Source organism: Anopheles ziemanni, chromosome 2 (assembly GCF_943734765.1).
Source record: "Anopheles ziemanni chromosome 2, idAnoZiCoDA_A2_x.2, whole genome shotgun sequence".
Taxonomy (NCBI): Eukaryota; Metazoa; Arthropoda; class Insecta; order Diptera; family Culicidae; genus Anopheles; species Anopheles ziemanni.
In genome coordinates, this window is record NC_080705.1 from 69,153,579 (window position 1) to 69,174,691 (window position 21,113).

The window sequence follows — 21,113 nt, forward strand, 5'->3', positions numbered from 1 at the left end:
GATGCTGCGTGTTCTTCCGTTCCGGTGTCGAAAGCTCCGGCCTACGTTGCGGCACTCCCCGGCGGTAGTGAATGATTTTTCCGAGAACCTCCTCTTCTACTGCTGGCTGACACGAGGCGAAAGTTTGCTGGCGCGCGCTTCGCTGGAGCGTGAAAGTTTGTCGAAGAAAGTTGACGCTGTTGGGCAGATTTGTTTTTTTCGTTTCCGTTGTCCCCCTCTGGTTTCCTCGGCCGTGCCGGCCGGGTGCTATCAGCAACTGTTTGGGGTGTTAACGGATAAAACGCGGTCAACTGGCTGTCGTTAGGCTGCGGTTTACGGCAGGCCGGGCATGCTTTACACTTCACTTCGTAGCACTACCACTCACTTCGCAGTAGGTTGATGGATTTAATTATTCAATAATTCATATCGCACTTACACTATCTGAAACATTCACACGCACTTCCACGGGCGAGGGAACCCTGCACGTGAAAACTCCACTGGGGTAGAGGGCACCAGGGATGAGGGAGGGTCGAGAGAATTTGTTAACAACTTTCGTTTTCAGCCTAGGCAAAGCGGCACCGGGAAAGACGGCAATATTCTGCCTCGTTGGCGCAGAAATTTATGTTTCATTAGTCACAAAACCTCCTCCCCGGTTCGATGGCGGGGCTCGCAGTATGTCATAATGTGAAACATTTTATTGTCCCGTCGCTGGCGGGAAGGAAACCGAGGGTAACGGGATGCGGGGCGGTATCCTTTTGCGCTCCGTTCCGACGCGGTATGTAATTACGCCGTCAATGCGGACAAATTCCAGTCTACGCGCGGGGAAACCGATCGAAATAATCCGTGTGTCGATTGAATGGCTTCTGGTAGCCTTCCGGTCAGACCTCAATCCGGACCCATTTGCTCCTTCGCTACGGCATCCATGTTCCTTAACGTCGGTTGTTTTGTTGATTGGCCCGATCCGAACACATCAAGGTCCCGATCGTCATTTCGATCCCGGTTTGTGTTTGTGTGTGTGTGTGTTTTTTTTATGTCTGCAGGCTGCTCCAGTGGGAAGGGAAAGCGGAAAAATTTCTGATTCGGGAGTGTAGTGCCGAAACCAGTTGTTGTGCCGGTTCAATCTGGAAATGGAATCGAAAGAACAAAAGCGGTAACGTCAGCAGCAATGGGTGGATGCGTGTTTGTGTGTTTGCACGTGGCCCGGGAAAAAGGGTCAACGGAAATTTTAAATTGATCAGATTTTGACAAAGCACCCCTTATCCGCAGGGATATGGCTGCCCCTTCCCCCTAAAAAAAAATCCCCCGGTGGAATAAAAGGCCCTCACCCGAAACGGAACGTTTGTTCCCAAATAAAATCCAAAACACATACAAAATGTCAACCGACAAATGGGCCCACGGAATGGGCGGACAGGAGCGGTGGAGAGCATAGATGGTTGGGCGCTTGATGAGCACTCGGATGACAAATCGATCCGGTGTGTTCTACGTGTTGTCGTTTTTGGTTTTTGTCCTCCGAGCGAAGGGACGGGAAGTTGTTTGTGTCAGATAGAAGAAAAATAACATTTTAACGAGACACCGAGCAGTGCGGAGTAGATAAGAGCCAAAGTGGGTATGAAAGCCTCTGCCACGCGGCGGAAAAACTGCCAGAAAAGCATTTCACAACGGGGGAAAAGTTAAAACAAAACACAAATTTATCCACAAAAAGGCAAACGAAAAGCGGAGAACGGTAAACACAGCACATTCACAGAAGCACCAGGCAACAAATTCCACAATTATGAAGAACTTTATCCGATTTCGGTAGAAAATTAAGCAATTTACACGACTCCATTAGCAGGGTCCCCGGGGGAGGGGGAAATCTCGGGAACCTCCTTTCGACAGAAAGTATGGGAAGCCCCATAATGAAGTTTTCCGACCAGTTGCAAGGGGGTGGCAAAAGCACCAAAAAAGGATGATGGTAACAAAGAAGTCAACCCAACCCCGGCCGAAAACGGGTTTAAGCACAATTGTTAATTGACGTGAGATTGGTGTTCGCTCCAGCCACGATTAAACGGGCACAAAAGGGGGTAGACGGGTCCCGCGGAAATCCGCTCATTTGTGAACCATTTTCCGCGCACACTTTCCGGTGTACACCGTTCTATTCAAGCGCGTCTAATCGGACGTCAACGAGCGGGTTATTTGTGCCGCTGTTCGGAAAAATGGATCCGCGTGCGTGTGAGAAAAGAGAAAACCCGTTCGTTTTGGCACCACTTAACACTCGATTTACTCATTTGCTACACGTGCTACTTCGCCGAGGATCAAACACAAGGGGAAGGCCAGCGAACGTCTGCATAGTAATGCCTCCGTTTGCCATAGAAACCAAGCTTCAACACCGATGCCGGAGGGTGTTGTTCCGGGCGCACCATTTTGTACCTTGCCCGAAGGGGCCGTTGTTTTCCAGCGTGGACGCACACGGGAAAAGTTTACTCATAAATTGATATTAAAATTTTATACTGCATTTAACTTTGCCGATTTGTGAAAGTGCTCCGATAAAATCGGGGCAAAAACAATATCGTACCAACCGGTGGTTGGTGTGATCGGGTGCGTTCATGTGTTAGTTAGTTTTCTTTTCCGTTTATCTTTCTCCCCCAGACCGGACATTTTCCCTCCCATCCTACCGACCGATACTTCCAGCGCCGGTTTGGGCCGGGTGCGCTTGCTTCACCTCATGGCCGTCGCTTTGATGGCCATTTTGCTGTTCGTTCACTTGACTTCTTCATTGGCATCCGGGGGACGGAAAACAATTTTCATCGAATTCCGGGAAGCATCGAATGCGAATCAGCGAGAATGTCGGAATCGGGCAAAATGCTCGAAAGGATGCGGGTGGAATGTTTTCCATTCGGCTTTGCATGATTTCATAACCCCTTCTCAGTATTTATTTGTGTGCGTGCGTGTGCTTTTTTTATCTTATACTTCAAAATATCTACTTTTCTCGATTGGTGTGTGCTTTTTGTCTGCACACAACCCATCCTTTTTTTTTTGGGGAAAACTTTTGTCAGGGAGAAAGTGTCCTCGTTTTTGTTTGTATAGTTTTCCTCGGATACCATTTTCCCAACCGGTTGATTCTGGACTGCAACGAATCACGTCGGCAACCTGCAGCGGAACCGGCTGCATTGGGTGGAGCAAATTACAAGTCACTTGGCACACGCCAAACAAACTGACTGCAATCGAAGGGAAAAGTTCACCGGAAAAACAGTTATCGCGGGCCAGTTATATCCTTGCCTAACTGGTCCCACTTTTCACTTTGATCGATCGTTGGACTTCCCACACTGAATTCAATAAAAACGATCGAAAAAGACTCTTCTTTGTCAACGTATAACGCGTTGCAAATTGGATTGAAAATAAATGGAAATGTGTATCCCACAGCTAGCTTTTCCCTCTATGTTTTCCCGTTATGCTAATAATAGTCTAGAGACGTACTTTAGTTTGCATGACAAAATGACAAAAACATTCTCCCATGCTCCCGGCAAACCACAATTTTCGATCAACAATGGTTTAAAATTTTAATTATTAATAGTGGCTGGCCAGCATTTGTTGCTTTCCTGTTTGGAAACCAAAAACAAAAAAAAAACAAACTAACGAAAAACCTCCTCCACGCAGCACAACACAACAATTCGAAAGTGAATTATTCATCACTCACACAAAAGCACAGCACAGTGTGTGCCCGTGTCCCGAACAACAGGACCCCCTCCAACGGTGACCAACGGTTGATGGCGTAAATTATTCAATAATCAAACCGCTAGCCGTGGGTGGCGCTCTTAATCTGCAGCTAAGCGTCGGTAAACTTTATACCTTTACGGCGATATACAACTGACTCCCCAGCGGAACTTCCGCACCTCGTGGAACAGGCACGGTGGAATTAGCATACGAACATGCCTCGGGTGGTGGAAACGGCCAAGTGAAATGTCACTAACAGAAGGGGAGATAAAAGACCACCACCGGGGGAGACGCGAATGAAGCAAGACGATTTTGGTTGGGGATGAGAGAGGGGTGGTGGGAAACACCCATAAAACCCGTTTTGAATTCACCCGCCTCCAAGGGTTGCTGGAAACTCTAAAATCACCCACCGAAGCGAGATCAAAAAAGCAAAGCAACGAAAACATTTACATCTAGGAAAGAAACAAAAAAAAACCATCCGAAATAAAGTCAACCAACTTGGAAACCCCTTTCTTTTTCCGATGCCGCATGTCAAAACGAATTCCGGCCCATCGGAACCGGATGAACGGAGTTTCCGGCGTGAACGGCAGTGGGTAACTTCGGTAACGAGGTCTCTGGACTTACGGTAGTTAAGGTGGGGCGAAGACAGACACTTCCTGTGGATACGACGTGGCTCGTTCGGATATTGTCGTTCACTGGTAACTTAATTTAAATGTGTACCAGCCAGTTTTTGTTGTTGTTCGCCTAAAAACACAATAAAACTTTCTTGAACTTCTTTCATCCATACCCACCCACCAGGTGCCTTCGTTTGGGTTGGGTTTTTCACTTTCTGGGTGTGAATTTCGATTTTCCGTACGAACTGATTTCTTGCGTAATGCAACAGTATCCCTTTTTTCCGATGAAAACGAAACTCCGTCTTTCCGAAGGTTGCTTAGATTGAAACCTTTTCTACTTTTTTTTTAAACGCATCACAGTACCCTGGTCTCTTTGGTTTTCCTTCAAAAGGCAGTAAAATGTCAAGTACATTTTTATTTTCGAAAACACAAAGCCCCATCCGTATCGTTAACCCATCCAAATCCGACCGGCGGAGAAAAAAGCACGCGAGGAGAAGACGAATGAACGCAAAACAATTACTTACCGCCCTTCCGAAAAGTCCCGGAGCCAGGGCCGGTGCAGATCCACCGAGATTTCCCACGACAAAGTGGAGTGATTTAGCGAAAGTAATTGAGAGTTGTTTACGAAAACCAACGATGAACGTGCATCAGACCTTGGAGGATACATATTTTATAGCCGCACCGGCACCGGAAGAAAGGGGAAAACACATAAAATGGAATCTGTTGTTTTGTCACAACACAGTTCTCGGTCACCTCATCATGCGTCATTTGCTGCAAGAACTAGATCATCTGCTCCGCTGCCGAGCGGCCGACGTCGTATGGCACGCTCTCAAAGTTAATTGAGTTTATGAAGCAAGATAGAGGGAGAGAAAAAAAACCTCCATTACACACTGTGGACCATCGCGATGGCCAAAGGAAAACTATGTGTGCCTCGTCAACTCGGCCTTACCCTTTTGGTTTCTTTAGTACGGACGGAGCGGGTTTCTTACCTGTCCTCGATTTGGAATCAGCGATAAGACAATAATAAACCACTCCGTTTTGTCCTTGCGGATGTTCCAGGACCGAACACATACCACAGACCCACATCGACACCAGCAACCAGGCGCCTCCATCGTACTCCACCCGGAAGAATGTCTCACCAGGTTCGGGTGTAATAATAATTCCTACAGCATCCTTGAGGAATGCCACAATACTAAACTTGCTTATCGGTGGTGTTGGTTGCTGTCCTCCTGCTTCCGGTGTCCTACAACTTCTTGCAAACAGTCCGCAGCGTAACATGCACCACCAAGGAGTGCAAGGACTTCGAGTTTCCGGAAAGCATCACCGCTGGATGAAAAGAACCCGCCGTGTGCTTCCTCAAACGCGCGCACCATTGCCAGACGGTGACACAAAATTGATACACAACAAGTTGACTGAATCCAGCGGCATCGGAAAGGGGTTCTAATAAACGTCCTGTAAGCTGTCCCCGTGTCGTCTCGTCGGCAGGATGAGTTGAAAGCGATACTATCCGGCGCGGTATACGCCTCTACACTCTCGGACACATTTCGCCGTGGTCCAATGGTTGCAGATGCAGTGTTCCGCCTAAGTCTTACAGCGATAGCCTAGCACAAGTGCTTGGGGGTACTGAAATGTTCCATGCTTTTGCCACCCATAACAAGCCCCAGATTGGACTCCCGGGACAGGGCAACCAACCGGGCCCGAGTCGCCTTTTTGGAGCGGTGGTTGAAATTGGAACACGGCGTATTATGTTCACCGGTTCGCATCGGTTGGCGGCAGCGAACCGCCTCCGTTGCGGTGATAAATGGGACGTTTCTATTCTCGCAAAAGGCGTCAACATGCGGGAGGGGTGGTTCCGCACGGCCGACAGCCGGATCTACCATCGAAGCGTGGATTTATTTTCAACGGATAATTTAAGCAAGGAATTTAAACGCAATTCCACTTGACTCGGCCGTTTTATGGCATGCGAACATGTGGTACGTTTTACGATTTAATGTTTATTAGGTTAAAAATGGGTTGCCCATCAATCAATTTAACCCTCCGGAGGGAAAGGATAAAGGGACACTGTGATAAGCTTTTGTTTTCCTTAATCCACAGGACTGGGAGGGAAAAGCTTGATTGAAACGGATGAAAAATGAAACGTACCATCCTAAAACACATCCCTATCCCGGCACGTCTCCGGAGCGGATCAATCGAATATGGACCATTAGCCACAATCCTTGCATTTTCCCGATGTTTACACGTACAAATCGATCAGTTACGCCTCGGCTTGACATTTCGGTCACGTTCGCGGGTGGCACAAGCAAAGAAACCTATTTGCTTCCCACCCCCGTTGCATAATGTGTCTATCCCGCCGTACCATTCGGTACACTTCCGAAAGGATTCTCAGTTAAAAAAAAAGCTGCACGCGGTTAAAAAATCCCGTTCGAATCAAACATCGTTCCAAACCGTTGCAGGCCACAATAGCACAACGACACGTCCGTACGAACCATATCGATGGATTAGAAGGGCAAAAATAAAATGCTAAACATCCATCTTGGAACAAAAAAATAATGCACATCGCTGTGAAATGGGATACCGAAAACGAACAGCCATGCATAATCATCTTCGCTATCAAAACAAGATTAGTGTCTGTGATCGGAACGCGGCGTTTGATTCGGAAGCGAAAAAAGTACATCTCGAAGTGGGATCCAATTTCGATTTCGACTCCGATGTGATTCAAAACCGGCACAGCCAGGCAGCCTCGTATGCATGGCGCAAATAAAATCTCCAATCACTCGGTTATCCCGTAACTGATATATGTGCAAAGTGCTCGAGCCCTGTCACATAAGACACAACTCCGTCGCCAACACCGTCCTGTGTTCCAGTGGTGGTTAGAGAGCGAATGGTGTGAAACTAACCGATGTTCAAAGGAAGACCTTACCGCTGAGCTAGGATATACTTATTTCCATGTTCCTTCTCGTACCGACACGGAAAGATCACGTGTCGAGCAGATCAGAAGTGTCACGTTGAGGAACTCCTGAAGGATGTCAGTGCAATGGTGCACCGGGATCTAAAAGTTTAAGCGTACATGCCCCAGGATGCAAGGATGGCAGTAGAGTGATAAGGTGACTACTTGTCTGGTAAGAAATGCCAATCGACTGAATATTGGCATTTATTGAACTTTTTCCACACTCAAGATAATTTAGGCATTGAGAGCATTATTTGACCCATGTAAGGTGGTAATCAAAGTAGCTAAGAACTTTAACAATTCAATTTGTAAATCAACTTTAGATAAATGATACAGCAATTTCACGAATTTGGCTTTACCTGTTTTTCTTTAGCACTGTAGAAAACTCTCCTTAATGCTTCAAATAATTATTAACTAGCAGTTTACTACATTCTTCTCCAAATCAAACCGCAAATCCGTGGTAGCTCACGTTTGTTTAACACTCACACAGTTGTCATGGAATGTAAGCCGCTCGAATGTACGCACAGTTTTCCCTTATTTTCGTCAAATACACCGCCGGCGTGTATAAACCAACAACGGGACACGAAATCACAGGGAACCTTCCTCGTCAGAAGCAAATAAACATCTGAGAGCTTGCGAGGGTTGGCTTAAAGGCGATACCGTTGCGAATCCTGAAGTTCAAACAGTAGACGTTGAGAGGAGAGCTAGAGAGAAACCATCCAACAACAGCCGGCCCTCTTTCTAGGAAGTGAGAGACTACCAGTTCACGTTTTAAATCTTCTCACCTAGTGTCTAGTAAACGGTACGCTAGTACACCTCACTACTGGTAAACGAACTACCAACCTATTATTTGTGTAACGAACTGTAAACACTTTACAAAATTAGTACTAAATGTTGCTAGATGAATTTCACCTCAACATTAGTCCGACCACCGTAGATATAATTTTAACTGATTTTAAATATTGTTGCGTATGCGAAACAACAATTAGTCTTGTAATTTACTCATTATTTATTCGCTACGGTGTTTCAGGAAACCCTGCGGGTAGCAAAATGTCACTCTCAGCACCAGAAACTATTAACCGAACCGTGAATAGATGAAAAGGATACAACAGGCAACCTAAACGCGCCCCCACCAGCAAGCTAGAAAAGGTTTCTAAATTAGTTGTTGCGGTGGATTACCCAGATGCCAAACAATTGATTAGTCCAGTTACCTACACCCCACGGCGATGGGAGAAAACTGTTTTGTGTTACAGTGAGAATAAATTCACATATTTCCAATTAAAGGCTACACAATTGTGGCTCTAGTAACTTACTTTGCAGGATTACTTTGAATTACTTTATCAAGTAAAACTTATTTACGGTGTGTTTATGCGAACGTGCCATTTTGAATTACACATCATCACCCCAAGAGAGTTTGCAGAAGTATAGCGTCGCGCCATCTAAAAACCCTATAAATCCGGCATAATCAACAGCTTCGATCTGTTTGCATTATTTATTAGGTCAAGGTAGTAGACCCCACAACAATCCCCGCCACCTGCCTAAGGTTGAATTTGTTGCAATGATAATTATGATTAAAGTTAATTACTCACGTTAAGAATTTATTATTAATCGTCCATACGACAAAACGTTCCCCGAGAACACTTTTCTGGGTGGGAGCTCATCGATCCACTTCATGAGATATTAAACGCATTATTAAGATTGCCTATGTTTAATTCCTCATTTCCATGTTATCTTGTCGAAAGATTGGAGCGCTTTCTGTTCCACACCAGATGATTACAAAGATTCGTCAAAGTAAACGGCTTGATTTACAAAATACGTAACAGAAATGTTTGCTTTGGAACATAAAGATAACTTTCGGCATTCAAACTAGAGGGAGGAAAAAATGAGTGATATTCTTCTATCCATTCATGAATTAAATAGAAGTAGTTTATGATTGTTTGCCCACATTCATTAAGATAGATGTAATAAAGGTTGAGGTTTTACAATGATCGAAACGATGGTTAAGTCACGTCTGAGAAAATAAATCATTTGGTTGTGTCAATAATTTACATATTATGGGACTTCTGGGCGGATCCCAACCGATGCTTTGTAACGGATTAAGACTGTTGTTTCATTTTATACTGTACTTATAATATTTCTTTCGTCAAATAGGTATCTGTTCGCGACTACTTAATTTTTTGTTCATATATTCTAAACTTCTAAAATGTTATTATTATTAGTAAGGTAGTAGAAACCCACCACATTATTTAAAATATTAGTATTAGCACACAAAACGAAAATCAATAAATACGTTTATGCGATATAATCCTCATCCTCATCGTCGTGTTCATCGTCGTCGTCGTGATCGGCGTCCTTCTTCTTTCTGGTATACGCTCGCTTTGAGGTGACCGGAAGTTGGTCGGTTTCTCCGTGCAGCAACGAGTTGCGATACATCACCATCGGTATCCAGTCTTCGGAACGACTCGATGGAATACCCGTTTTCAGACGTCGATCGAGAACAGTGAGACTGTGTGATGGAACAAGAACAGGAAATGTAATTTCCGATACAATTGCCAAACGCAAGCATCATTATCCTTACATGAACTTCTTATCCTGCTTGATCAACTTGTTGGTTAACTCGGCCAACACCTCCAGGAACGCAATACGCGGTGGTGCAGCCGATGGATCTTCGTTACCTTCGTCCGGTGTGTTGACGGCAAAGTATATACCGGCCCGGTGAAAAACGGTGATTGCTTCCCGGTTTTTGACAGCGTCCAAGCCGAACGACAGTGCAAACCGTTTGGCCAGTTCCTTGAGGTCGAGGAACTCCTGGGATGTTCTCGAGACTCGTCCGTCCTCGGACGATTCTTGGATTTCCTGGAAAAGTGTGCTTAAGCTGAGGCACATGGTCAACGAGCAGTTCACTTTGCTTATCTCGCGCGTTTTTCCAAGCGTCGTTTTGATGATGTCACCATATTCATCGTAGTGCTAAAAAAAATAAACGAAAATTGGACGGTTGATACTTCAGAAATAAATGGCTTATTGATGAATTGACATACCCGCAGGTAGTGTTTGAATATGTCCGCAGCCGCCTTGGTCGGTAGAATGTTATACACGATCAGCTTGCAATATGCGGCCAAAAAACTTCGCCGCTTATGCAACTCCTCGATGCGAGTCTCATCCAGTCCTTCGTGCTGTTCCGTCGCAAACACATTCGTCTGCACAAACTCGTTCAACAAAACTTGCTGCTCGTCGTTCGGGGTAAATACGAGCGATTGTATATTTTCGTCGGTATGGCTTCGCAGCTGGTTGGAAAACACCACGAGCAGATCGCAAAGTGACATGTAGACCGCCTCTTGCACGGCCGATTCGCGATCGTACCGCACCAGATGATTACATGCGTTCATATATTTACGCAAATTTAAATTCAACTCGTGGGCCTCCTGCGCCACCTGCGACCGATCCAAAGTCGTCTCGAGATGGTTCAAGCCCCAGTTGATGGAGAAGAAGCACGCCTCAATGCAGTATACTAGCGCTTCTTTCGGTATGCCCTCGTCCGGCTTATTCCCGGATACCCGCTCGTCAATATCTTGGTACAGTGAATCGAACAGATTCCACGGGTTCAGATTGTGGCTGGCGTACAGGATGGAGACTTTCTTCAGCGAGATGTTCACATTGTATATTTCGTCTTCGTTCGGAATCTCATCACCGGCAATCAGTGTGCGATAGTCGTCGATTGCCTCCCTGTACCGGTTGACGCACTCATCGATCATGTTTGAGCGTGCCAGATCGCAGCGGGTATAGATGGCGCTTCCTTCCGTGCACAAGAACTCTAGCGTCTTGGCGCACGTTTCAAGAACCTCTCGATCCACGTGTGTCGACATGACGTGAGTCATTTTATCCAGCAGTGCCTGTAAGTTTGCCTCCTGTCGCGTCGTGGTAAACAGCTCGATATCGAAGTACTGTGGGATCGCAAGGAGATTCGTTAGCTTCTCTCCGTCGGCGCTGTACTTGTGCAGCAGTAGTGGCAACGTCTGGATGAAATGCTCGGTTAGCCGCTGTTTGTCATCCTGCACTTGCTTTATTTCCTTAGCACTCAGTGTCATCTTGCGACTGCTGCCACGTCCCACAGGAGGTTCACCGGTGGCCGACTGACGAACTGCACTGACCATAATTTCTATCAGCGTGGACTCTTGCTTGTTATCAAGCGTTTCTTCCATTGCCCCAGGCTCTTCTAGAAGCAGATCGGTGTAGCACTCCCAATCCTTTAGCATCGGATTGTTGTCGATGAAGGAATCGACCAAGTATGCACCATGCTCGTGCAGTTCGGATTCGATGAAAAACTGCACCAAATCACGAATGAGCGGCGTGTTGGGAAGTCGCTGCTTGCCGCGCCTTGTGTACGTTGGTGGCATACTAGGATCCAGGCAGAAAAGTCGAACGTTTAAAAACTCAGCCGCTGCTTGGGCGACTCCGCGATGGGAAGAATAGACCAACTCGTACACGATTTCACAATCTTTGTCGGTGAGGATTTCCTGGTGGCTCCTAAAACCGGTTGGATAAAAATTATTTTAAAATTGAATAAAAATAATGTTTTTTTGTTAAAGAAGTTGTAGAAATAGATTCCATCTATTTCACCGAACCTCTGTGCGGTTCTATCGAACTATTAAACACTCACTTGAGAATGTTTATGACCAGTCGGACGGCATGGACCGCTGCCTCATACTCCTTATCCAGCGTCATCGCCACAATACGATCCTTGAACTTTGAGGTGAACAATTCAAGCTTTCCCTTGAGCTCCTCGTTCTCGTACAGCGGCAGAAGAGCCTGCAGACACTTGAGGCGCACATCGCCGACCTTGTCGTGCAAGGTCCAGCCGATGTACTTCAGATATGAGTCGTCCAAAAAGTTTGACGAAAATTTCATCATCCATATACCTATCTCCGACATGCAGATGGCCCGAATATCCGGCAGTGTGTCCCGGTATCGGTGCACAAACACTGACTTGAACATGTATGTCAGCATATTTTTGATTTCATCTGTGTTCTCCTCCAGCTCCGTCCTCTTGGCCATCAGCGACTCTAAACGATCGGGGGCACGTCGGTCGCGTGGTTTAGTCCGTTCCGCTTCGTACTGACGAGCTGCATTATCGAAGTGAATGGACACAAGCAGTGCCACGTCAACCAAGGCGGTCATGAGCTTCATCGCGGCCAGCGTGGCCGTGTGACGGAAGGCTCGCACCTGTGAATCCGACAGACCGGTAAGCAGCGAAATTACGTTGTCCATCAGGAACTGGTCGTAAATGATCGAATACTGGCATTGCTTTACGAGTGTTTGTACGAAATCGCAGAAATTCATCTTGAACTTTTTCCACTGCTGGCCGGACATCATCAGGGGATACTCGTGGCTATCTTCGTCGAACTCTTCGGTCATCTTACGAATAATTGCTGTATGCTCCATGGATTGTTGCATCTCGGCCGTTATTTTACCCTTGCAACCGCTCGCATTGACGAAAAAATTCATCAAAGCAATCAGCGCCGAGTCCTTGTCGCTCTTGTACCTTTCTATCCAATCATCGACGATCGAAGCGATACTGGACTTCGAGTGGCGCAGAATGTAATACAAACTCGACTCATCCGTCGTACTTTCACGCTCCGTAACGACCACCCGTTCCTCCCTTTCCTCACGATGGTGATACACCTTGGGTGGCTTCTCCGTGTGTTCCTTGGGTACGACTTCACGGGGCTTTCTTGGTGCCTTGCGCTTTTTTTGATGTTCTTTCTCGAAAAAGAAGTCATCGTCGTCGTCTTCAATAATTGGTGCCTTCAGTGGAACCCCTCCGCGGGCCCGCAATCGGGTCATTCTACCGCGCGAAGGTTCTCCTCCGGCGTCTTCATGAGGCGCACCATCTTCGTGGCCACCTGATGACCAACTTTCGTTTAATGGTTCGCTGTAAATGGATTTGATGGATAAGTTTAGTTTGCCCTTCCAATGGTTTACACAGAAAAGGCTTTGACACCTACTTTTGATACAGATTCTCCGGTTCCTCGTAATCCGGAGGAGGCTCGTTCATACGAATTCGTTTTCCACCTCGCCGATGCATTCTGTACACCTTATCTTTTACAAATTCACGAATAACACCCTAAGTTAACAGTTTTAACAGGACCAATGAGATGATTAGGATTTTAACATGAAATCAAACACCAAAGAAACATTCACTAGCGTTTTTACTTCGACGAAAAATAGCATCAAACAAATTTTGTGCATCAAAATATGTCAAGCGTTCTATGAAAACTGTCATGGCGACTGATATTTGGCCCATGTAGCAAATGGTGTTTGTTTCAAATTAGGTTAAAAACCGTTAAAGCCAACCTTAAATATTGGATTGGAATGCATCTTTGTAGCCTTTAAATACTTCTTATTTTACGAAAAAGTATAATATACGATATTTTACCATTATTCTAAATGATGCGAGCGGAATATTTTCAAAAATACTGATTGCAACACAGTCGGTAACGTCAGAAATGTAAACAAACCATCATAACCTGTAAATGTGTCAGTTCTAGTCGCTGCAATCATCCGGCCGCCGGCGTGTTGTATAATATTTAGGCAAAAAGTAATAACAATGGGTTTTCGACTAATTTCCGTCCCTAAAGTTTTCCTACGCAGTCGCACGCTACGCAAATCTTCCATCCACCATGTTCGCCATCAGTCCTGTTCCAGTGCCGGACCAAGTTCGAACGAAATTAGGCAACAGTTCATAGATTACTTTACGGGCAAACACAATCATCGCTTGCTACGGTCGAGCTCATTGATTCCTTACAACGACAGTACAATCGCATTCGTCAACGCTGGTATGAATCAGTTTAAAAACATCTTCCTTGGCGCTATCGATCGACCATGCCCACGAGTGGTCAATTCCCAAAAATGTGTCCGAGTCGGTGGAAAACATAATGACCTCTCCGTCGTCGGCACCGACAGCTATCATCACACGTTTTTCGAAATGCTTGGCAACTGGTCGTTCGGAGATTACTTCAAGCGGGAAGCCTGCGAAATGGCTTGGGATCTATTGAGAAATGTGTACCGTATCGATGCCGGGCGAATTTACGTTACTTACTTTGGAGGAGATACTAAGCTCAACTTACCGGCCGATGACGAGTGCCGTGAGATTTGGTTGAGTCTAGGGTAAGGCTTTTCAATGAAAATTGATTAACTTTGAAAGGCATCCGTTTATGATAACGTTGTTTTTATTTTATCCAGCATTCCAAAGGATCGAATTCTTCCCTTCGGTGCACGTGACAACTTTTGGGAAATGGGAAATTCTGGTCCGTGCGGTCCCTGCACCGAAATACATCTTGATCTGTCCAATGAATACAGACATACAGAAGCTAGACGACATTTGGTAAATGCCGGCGTGCCGGATCTGACCGAGATCTGGAATATTGTATTTATTCAATACAATCGGTCACTAATAGACGGATCGATAAACAATCTACCTCAGCATCACGTGGATACAGGAATGGGCCTCGAGCGGCTGGTTGCTCATTTGCAAGGAAAGATGAGTAACTACGATACGGATTTGTTCAATCCTGTATTTCAAAGAATCCAGAAGGTATGAGCGAGCGATGTTACTATGTCGGTTCAAAATACGATCTCTAAACAGTATCGTCTTTTCGCTACAGGCCTCAAAGAAAAACCCTTACAGTGGATGTTTTACCAGCAACGAAAGTAATTATGAATTAGACACTGCCTATCGAATTTTGGCGGACCACAGCCGAATGATAACGGCTTGTTTGGCTGATGGGATGTTTCCTTCACAAAAGTAAGGATACAATAATTAGTTAGTAATGCAATGTAGACAGTTTTTAAAATTCATTTTTCTTCTTCAATGTTTGCAGCCACAAACTTCGACGAATCATTCGAAAATCGCTCGCCCTTGCAAATGGTGCCTTTCAGTGTCCGCAGCTTCTTAAGGAAACCATACCTGCCGTGGTGGAAATTCTTGGTGACGTTTATCCCGAAATGCGCACAAACTTGCCAGCTACACTCCAAATCATTGATCATGAACAACAATCCTACAACCAACTCCGTTCAAAACGGTCTGCCGAAACGGCGTCCCTTCTGAAAAGTTTCCCCATGCTTGAAGAATCGGAAGTTCTCGAACACGCAGGTCTTCCAGGGGCCATCAAGGAGTTAGTTCAAACTTCCCCGACCGTACTAACCGGTCAGGCCATACACAAAATGTTCGATACTTACGGATTAGACGAAGAGCTACTAGTCAAGTTGGGTGAAATGTTGAAATTCTCCCTCGACTTCCGGGACTACGATCGATACGTGCGAGAGTTGAAAGACGGTCACAAGCACGAGCTTGCAACGAAATTGCAAGAACGCCTTTCGGCGTTCCAAAGCATCAAACAATCGCTTGATGAAGCGAGCCTGAAGCCGACACGGGATGAGCGAAAATATAATTACACGTTTAACCAGGAAAAGGGCGTGTACGATGTCGCCCCTTGTCAGACGCGCGTAAACCTCCTTCTGGAAGATGAAACTAATCGCCTGCTACATATCGTGACCGAACAGAGCAACTTTTACTGTGAATCAGGCGGTCAACAAGGTGACATCGGACGCCTAGTCATCCAAGAAGGCAACGCTGGGGAAACAAAATGCGTCGACATCGCTTCCGTCAGTAAGCACAACGGGTTCATCGTACATACGGTTGAGAATAAAACGAATACACCTCTTGCCATCGGTGACCGGGTTGTATTGCAGGTAGACTCGAATCGCCGGACACTGCTTACGGTGCACCACACTGCTACCCATTTGCTCAACGCGGTCGTGCGAAAAGTTGTCGCCCTGCCGATGTGTCAAAGATCTAGCGCCGTGTCGGAGAAGGGTCTTCGACTGGAGCTGGCCATCAGTGGCGATAAAATAACGCTCGATCAGGTGGCAACTATCGAGGCGGAAGTGCGTGCCGTTATAAACCAAAACCAACCGACGAGTGTCAATGTTTGCAACGCAAACGAACTAGACTTTGGCAACATTACGACGGTTCCCGGTGAAACCTACCCAGACCGTGGTTTAAGGGTTGTTTCGGTGGGGAATGTGTCACGGGAGCTTTGCTGCGGTACGCATGCCATTACCACGGGCGAGTTGCAAGATTTTGCCATCACAAACGTAACCCAATCGAAGAGCGGATGTTTTACCTTCCATGCCGTGGCAGGCCAGGCCGCGAAGAAAGTCCACTACCTGGGTCGGCAGATACAGAACGACGTTGAGCAGCTTCGGCAGGATGCGGGGCAAAATGAACGGCAGGAAGAACTCACCATCATCGAGTCGCGAATGCAACGGCTCAAGAACGTCCTGCTGACCGGAATGGACAACAATATTCACCTTCCCTACTGTGTTCGGCAGCGCTGCCTGGAGGTAATCAATACGCTGTATCAAGCTTTAAAGAATCGCTCACGGGAGTCACTACGTGAACTTGTTGACATTGAAATGCGTAACCTCATCGAACAGAAACCCCCAGCGACCGATCGGTACATTGTGCACTTTCTCGAGTGTTCCATCATCCTCGACGATGTGCAGCTGAGCAAAGCGACCCGCTACTGTCCCGATCGACCGATCCTGGTTATCAGCATAACGGACAATCAGATTAAGGCACGGGCAACGGTACCGCGGTCCATGGTAAGCGAGCGGTTCAATGCCGAAAGATGGCTCACCGAGGTGGCCAACACGTTCAAAGCACAAACGGCTGCGCCGAAAGGACAGAATGCCGCTGAAGTGTGTAACATGAAGAGCCGGAAGGTGACGAAGATGGATTTTGAATCTATGCTGGAAAATGCGCTCCGAGCAGCGAACAAGTTTGCGGAAGGAAATTTTCATTAGTGCCTCGTAAATGGCTAATGGAGACAAGTTGAATATACGTTGTTTTGTTATCCTTATCTGTACAGTTGAGCCTTTTTTTGCGAGTTGTAATACACAATAGATTGGTTAGTTTCCCGCAGAGTAATCGGGGCGGTTCATTTCCGAATAGGTTTTCCATCTAAACAACTAGCTTAAATTCTCCGTTCCTTAACATTAAACATACTTTCACATTAAAAGCACCGTTGCAGCGATTTTACGCCTTGCCACTGGCAGCCTTTTCGCGGGCTTTCTTGCCTTCCGTCAGTGCCAGCCGCTCTTTTTCGGTGAGAGGATTGAGTAGCTTTGTGACCACCCCGGTACCGAGGGTAATGTGTCCATCGCGCAGCGTGAACCGTTGTCCCTGCTCTAGCACCATCGGGCGCATCAACCTCAGCTGCAGCTTAGCGTCCTCACCCGGCATGATCATGTCCTTCCCCGGGATTTGCACCTGCGTCGCACAATCCCACGTACGCGAGAACATCTGCAGCTGGATGAAGCTGGTGAAGGGTTTGTGGCGACCACCTTCGTCCTTGCTGAGAATGTACACCTGCGCCTCGAAGTTATCGTTGGCTTTCATGGTACCCGGCTTGCACATCACCATACCACGTTTAATGTCATCGCGCTTGATGCCACGCACGAGCGCACCAAGCTGATCACCGGCATGTGCTTCCTCGAGGATTTTGTGGAACATCTCAATGCCAGTGATGGTAGATTTGATCACCTGATATATTGGAAAAAAAGGAAATTAACTTTATGGTTTCTTACGAAAAGAACCGCTGAATACGTACCTTATTATATCCAACGAATTCACATTCCTGACCCTTTTTGAGCGTACCACGCTCCAGACGTCCGGTAACTACAGTACCACGACCAGGAATGCTGTGCACGGATTCCACCGGCAGCAGGAATGGTTTGTCCAGCTCACGAACCGGCGTCGGCACGTACTTGTCCACCTCCTCGAGCAGTTTCATAACGGCATTGGCACCGATCTCCGGTTCACGGCCTTCCAGCGCACAGAGCGCCGATCCCTTGATGACCGGCACGTTATCACCATCGAAGCCCATCTCCGACATAAGCTCACGAATTTCCATCTCCACCAGATCGACCATCTCCTGGTCAGCGGCGTCCACCTTATTGATGAACACAACAATGTGGTTGACACCAATCTGCTTCGCCAGCAGCAAATGTTCGCGAGTCTGAGGCATCGCACCGTCTGTTGCGGCCACTACCAAGATCGCACCGTCCATCTGTGCCGTACCGGTGATCATGTTCTTAATGTAATCCGCATGCCCCGGACAGTCCGTATGGCCGTAGTGGCGATTTTCCGTTTGATACTCGATATGCGCCACATTGATCGTGATACCGCGCGCCTTTTCCTCCGGCGCGTTGTCAATGTCGGTGTACTTTTTGCTCTCCGCCAGATCCTTGTCGGCCAGCACCTTTGTGATTGCCGCCGTAAGGGTCGTTTTACCGTGATCGACATGACCGATGGTACCGACGTTACAATGCGGTTTGTCGCGCTTGAATACCTCCTTCTCGGCGTAGAACCGCACCGGTACCGCTCGTAAAGCCGGAGCTGATCTGCGCACCACATTTAACCCATTGCCGGTCGAGAGGATCTGTACCACCGTCTTCCGGGCAACTGGAAAAGTCAAAAATTACATTTGATTACAAAATTAACCTCACTTCACATGGATGGTCTGCAAACCACATCCCAATCAACACGAGATGGTAGCACAATGTAATGTTCTTTTAACTACCAACACTCACTCGGACTAAGAAGTGCTCGGAGAGCAAGATAGGTCGACATTTTCTACACCAGAAAAGTGGTATTTTTCCAGTTTTACAACGATACAAAACCTCTAATTCCCGGTCAGCCGGAGACCTGAAAATTTTTCACTTTCTTGCGCAAGGATTTTTGACGTTCTGTCAGTCAAGCAACCAAGGTGTGCACATATTTCGTTTCGGTTTTATATATACCTTGCTTGACAGTGACATATGACATAACACATTTGTTATGACTGTTGCACACTTGGTCAATAATGATATTCTTGAAATCCTAGCTGCCGCACATCTCGTGCTGTTTGAGTCGATCAAGCGGACCACGAGTTTTTGTGTAATGACAAACGGAAGAAATTATCCCTCCCGTTGACGATGGGTGGACATATGGCTATTATAGCCGTCGAGCGGACGAGCCCCTTCATAGGAGATCAGGCAGCGTCCGTACGCCTCTGATTACGAGTAAGGGAACAAATTGTTTGACTTAGCGAAGGAGGATACACCCCGACTCATATAACGAAAGAAGAAGAAGAAAAGAAGAAGAGCCTAACTTATAAATCGCGCAAAAAACTCAATTTATGTCCAATAATCCATTCTACCCAGCGTTCGATTTGAGTAAACTGAAATCAATTACATTGTCTCTAGATCGACTCATTATGTGACTAATCATGTGAAAATCGACTCATTATGTGAAAAATTATGACGGCTTATCATTGCGAGTCGATTCAAATAGATTAGGATCAAGTCAGAATCGAATCAAATCAAGTCCCAAACAAATCAAATCTGATTTGATCAAATTGAATCAAATCTTTAGAATCCGTCTAGGAATCGAATCTTCGAATCTTCCGAATCCCGATTCTGCCAACACTAGTCTCGTCATTACCCGCAACTAGTGATGGGAAAACTGAATCTCTACAGGGATTCGAATCTTTCGATTCAAATCCATTCTGAGATCCGGATCTCCAAGTCCGAATCCCAATCCGTCATATCATACATGCTCATCTAATGCCGATTTTTCATATGATATGTTTAATTCAATGAATGATTTACATAAGAATATCAATATAGTTGACATTATTCTTCTAATAGTATTCAAACAACACGAACAATTTAGTCCTTTTTGGGAATATGCAGACTAACTGATTTACCCGAGTTCATTCCAAGAAGAGTAGCATTTATTATGTTTCAAAAACAATTATGACAGCGTTATCATTCAAATTGAATCCATCGTGGGTCACCGAAACAGTGAAGCAAGTTCTTTTGATGTTTTTCCGCACTTCCCCGGCGGGTACTTTATCGCGGAACGAACATGTTTGAGGTTCTGATAACATTCTTCACAAATAGCGCCTCAGACATGGCTGATATATTGTATGTAAAGCTAGATTCCAGCGACAGGTAGGTAAACTGGTGCTTTGCGTCCATTACAATATATCTAAAGTATTTGAGATATTCAATTCCTACATCCGCTGGGCCCTTGGCGGCCCAAATGAGCTGTTTTATTCACAGGTTCAAGCTTGTAAGACCCACCACTAGCTCACTTTTTTCGCCGCTCGTTTTTGGCGGGAAAAGGCGAATTCTCTCACAAAATTTTAAGAAATCCGGGCGAAATATGCTCACGACCTTTCCGACACCGCGCATGTGCAACACATTGCGCGAGAGGAAATTTCCTCTTTTCTCTCGACTTGAGCTGATAGAATAACTAGAAAAGATGGATAAAATGTAATATGTTACTTAAGACAAAATTGCGCGTCTTGCAAAGACCTTTCGTTTGAGGGGTCATTTGTGGAAATCGGTCAAGGAACTAACAAGTTATGCGAGAATTGGCTTTTGTAACCTAAATTGCCAATCGACCTGATTTACCTTTTCGCCCCCTCGGGCGAAAACATTATAGGTGTGTTTTTGTCAAAAACAAGAAAGTACGGTAACATCTACCTTCAACGCAGTTGCGCGTCTTGAAAAGACCTTTCATTTGACGGGTCAATCGTGAAAATCGGTTTAGAGAATCAATAGTTATTAACAAATTGGCAGATTTTGGCTTTTTAGTTATCGAAGTTTATTCACCTTGTTCCCGGTAGAGTGCTGTCTCTTTTCCACACAATTAGTTTTCTCAAAAACTAGAAAATATGAATCGATCTATTGTAAGACAAAGTTGTGTGTCTTGAACAGACCTTTCATTTAAGGGGTCACATGTACAAATCAATTCAGCAATTGTAAAGTTATTC

The 21,113-nt window shown here is 45.9% G+C and overlaps 3 protein-coding genes across 3 annotated transcripts; 1 reads left to right on the forward strand and 2 right to left on the reverse strand.

Moving 5' to 3' along the window:
- Positions 1-9,511: 9,511 nt before the first annotated feature.
- LOC131282649 (cohesin subunit SA-1) lies at positions 9,512-13,300 on the reverse strand. Its single transcript, XM_058312175.1, has 6 exons — positions 13,252-13,300; positions 13,131-13,166; positions 11,888-13,091; positions 10,269-11,754; positions 9,809-10,197; positions 9,512-9,736 (listed from the first exon to the last, which is right to left on the reverse strand). The coding sequence occupies exons 1-6, from the start codon at positions 13,280-13,282 to the stop codon at positions 9,523-9,525; spliced, it is 3,360 nt and encodes a 1,119-aa protein (XP_058168158.1). The 5' UTR covers positions 13,283-13,300; the 3' UTR covers positions 9,512-9,522.
- Positions 13,301-13,834: 534 nt separating this feature from the next.
- On the forward strand, positions 13,835-17,155 carry LOC131282000 (alanine--tRNA ligase, mitochondrial). The gene is made up of 4 exons (XM_058311380.1): positions 13,835-14,394; positions 14,470-14,821; positions 14,892-15,031; positions 15,108-17,155. Exons 1-4 carry the CDS (start codon positions 13,835-13,837, stop codon positions 17,092-17,094), a joined length of 3,039 nt encoding a protein of 1,012 aa, XP_058167363.1. The 3' UTR covers positions 17,095-17,155.
- Positions 17,156-17,201: 46 nt separating this feature from the next.
- LOC131282002 (elongation factor Tu, mitochondrial) lies at positions 17,202-19,025 on the reverse strand. Its single transcript, XM_058311383.1, has 3 exons — positions 18,883-19,025; positions 17,901-18,754; positions 17,202-17,833 (listed from the first exon to the last, which is right to left on the reverse strand). The coding sequence occupies exons 1-3, from the start codon at positions 18,920-18,922 to the stop codon at positions 17,327-17,329; spliced, it is 1,401 nt and encodes a 466-aa protein (XP_058167366.1). The 5' UTR covers positions 18,923-19,025; the 3' UTR covers positions 17,202-17,326.
- Positions 19,026-21,113: the final 2,088 nt, after the last annotated feature.

Excerpts from the sequence above, each read along its gene's own strand:
- LOC131282002 (XM_058311383.1), bottom strand. The coding sequence starts at position 18,922 with ATGTCGACCTATCTTGCTCTCCGAGCACTTCTTAGTCCGA. Across the intron at positions 18,755-18,882 it reads CCGAGCACTTCTTAGTCCGA|TTGCCCGGAAGACGGTGGTA; the intron begins GTGAGTGTTGGT and ends TGACTTTTCCAG. Across the intron at positions 17,834-17,900 it reads AATTCGTTGGATATAATAAG|GTGATCAAATCTACCATCAC; the intron begins GTACGTATTCAG and ends CCAATATATCAG.
- LOC131282649 (XM_058312175.1), bottom strand. The coding sequence starts at position 13,282 with ATGAACGAGCCTCCTCCGGATTACGAGGAAC. Across the intron at positions 10,198-10,268 it reads TATTCAAACACTACCTGCGG|CACTACGATGAATATGGTGA; the intron begins GTATGTCAATTC and ends TATTTTTTTTAG. Across the intron at positions 9,737-9,808 it reads AAGCAGGATAAGAAGTTCAT|TCTCACTGTTCTCGATCGAC; the intron begins GTAAGGATAATG and ends TCCATCACACAG.
- LOC131282000 (XM_058311380.1), top strand. The coding sequence starts at position 13,835 with ATGGGTTTTCGACTAATTTCCGTCCCTAAAGTTTTCCTACGCAGTCGC. Across the intron at positions 14,395-14,469 it reads GAGATTTGGTTGAGTCTAGG|CATTCCAAAGGATCGAATTC; the intron begins GTAAGGCTTTTC and ends TATTTTATCCAG. Across the intron at positions 15,032-15,107 it reads GGGATGTTTCCTTCACAAAA|CCACAAACTTCGACGAATCA; the intron begins GTAAGGATACAA and ends CAATGTTTGCAG.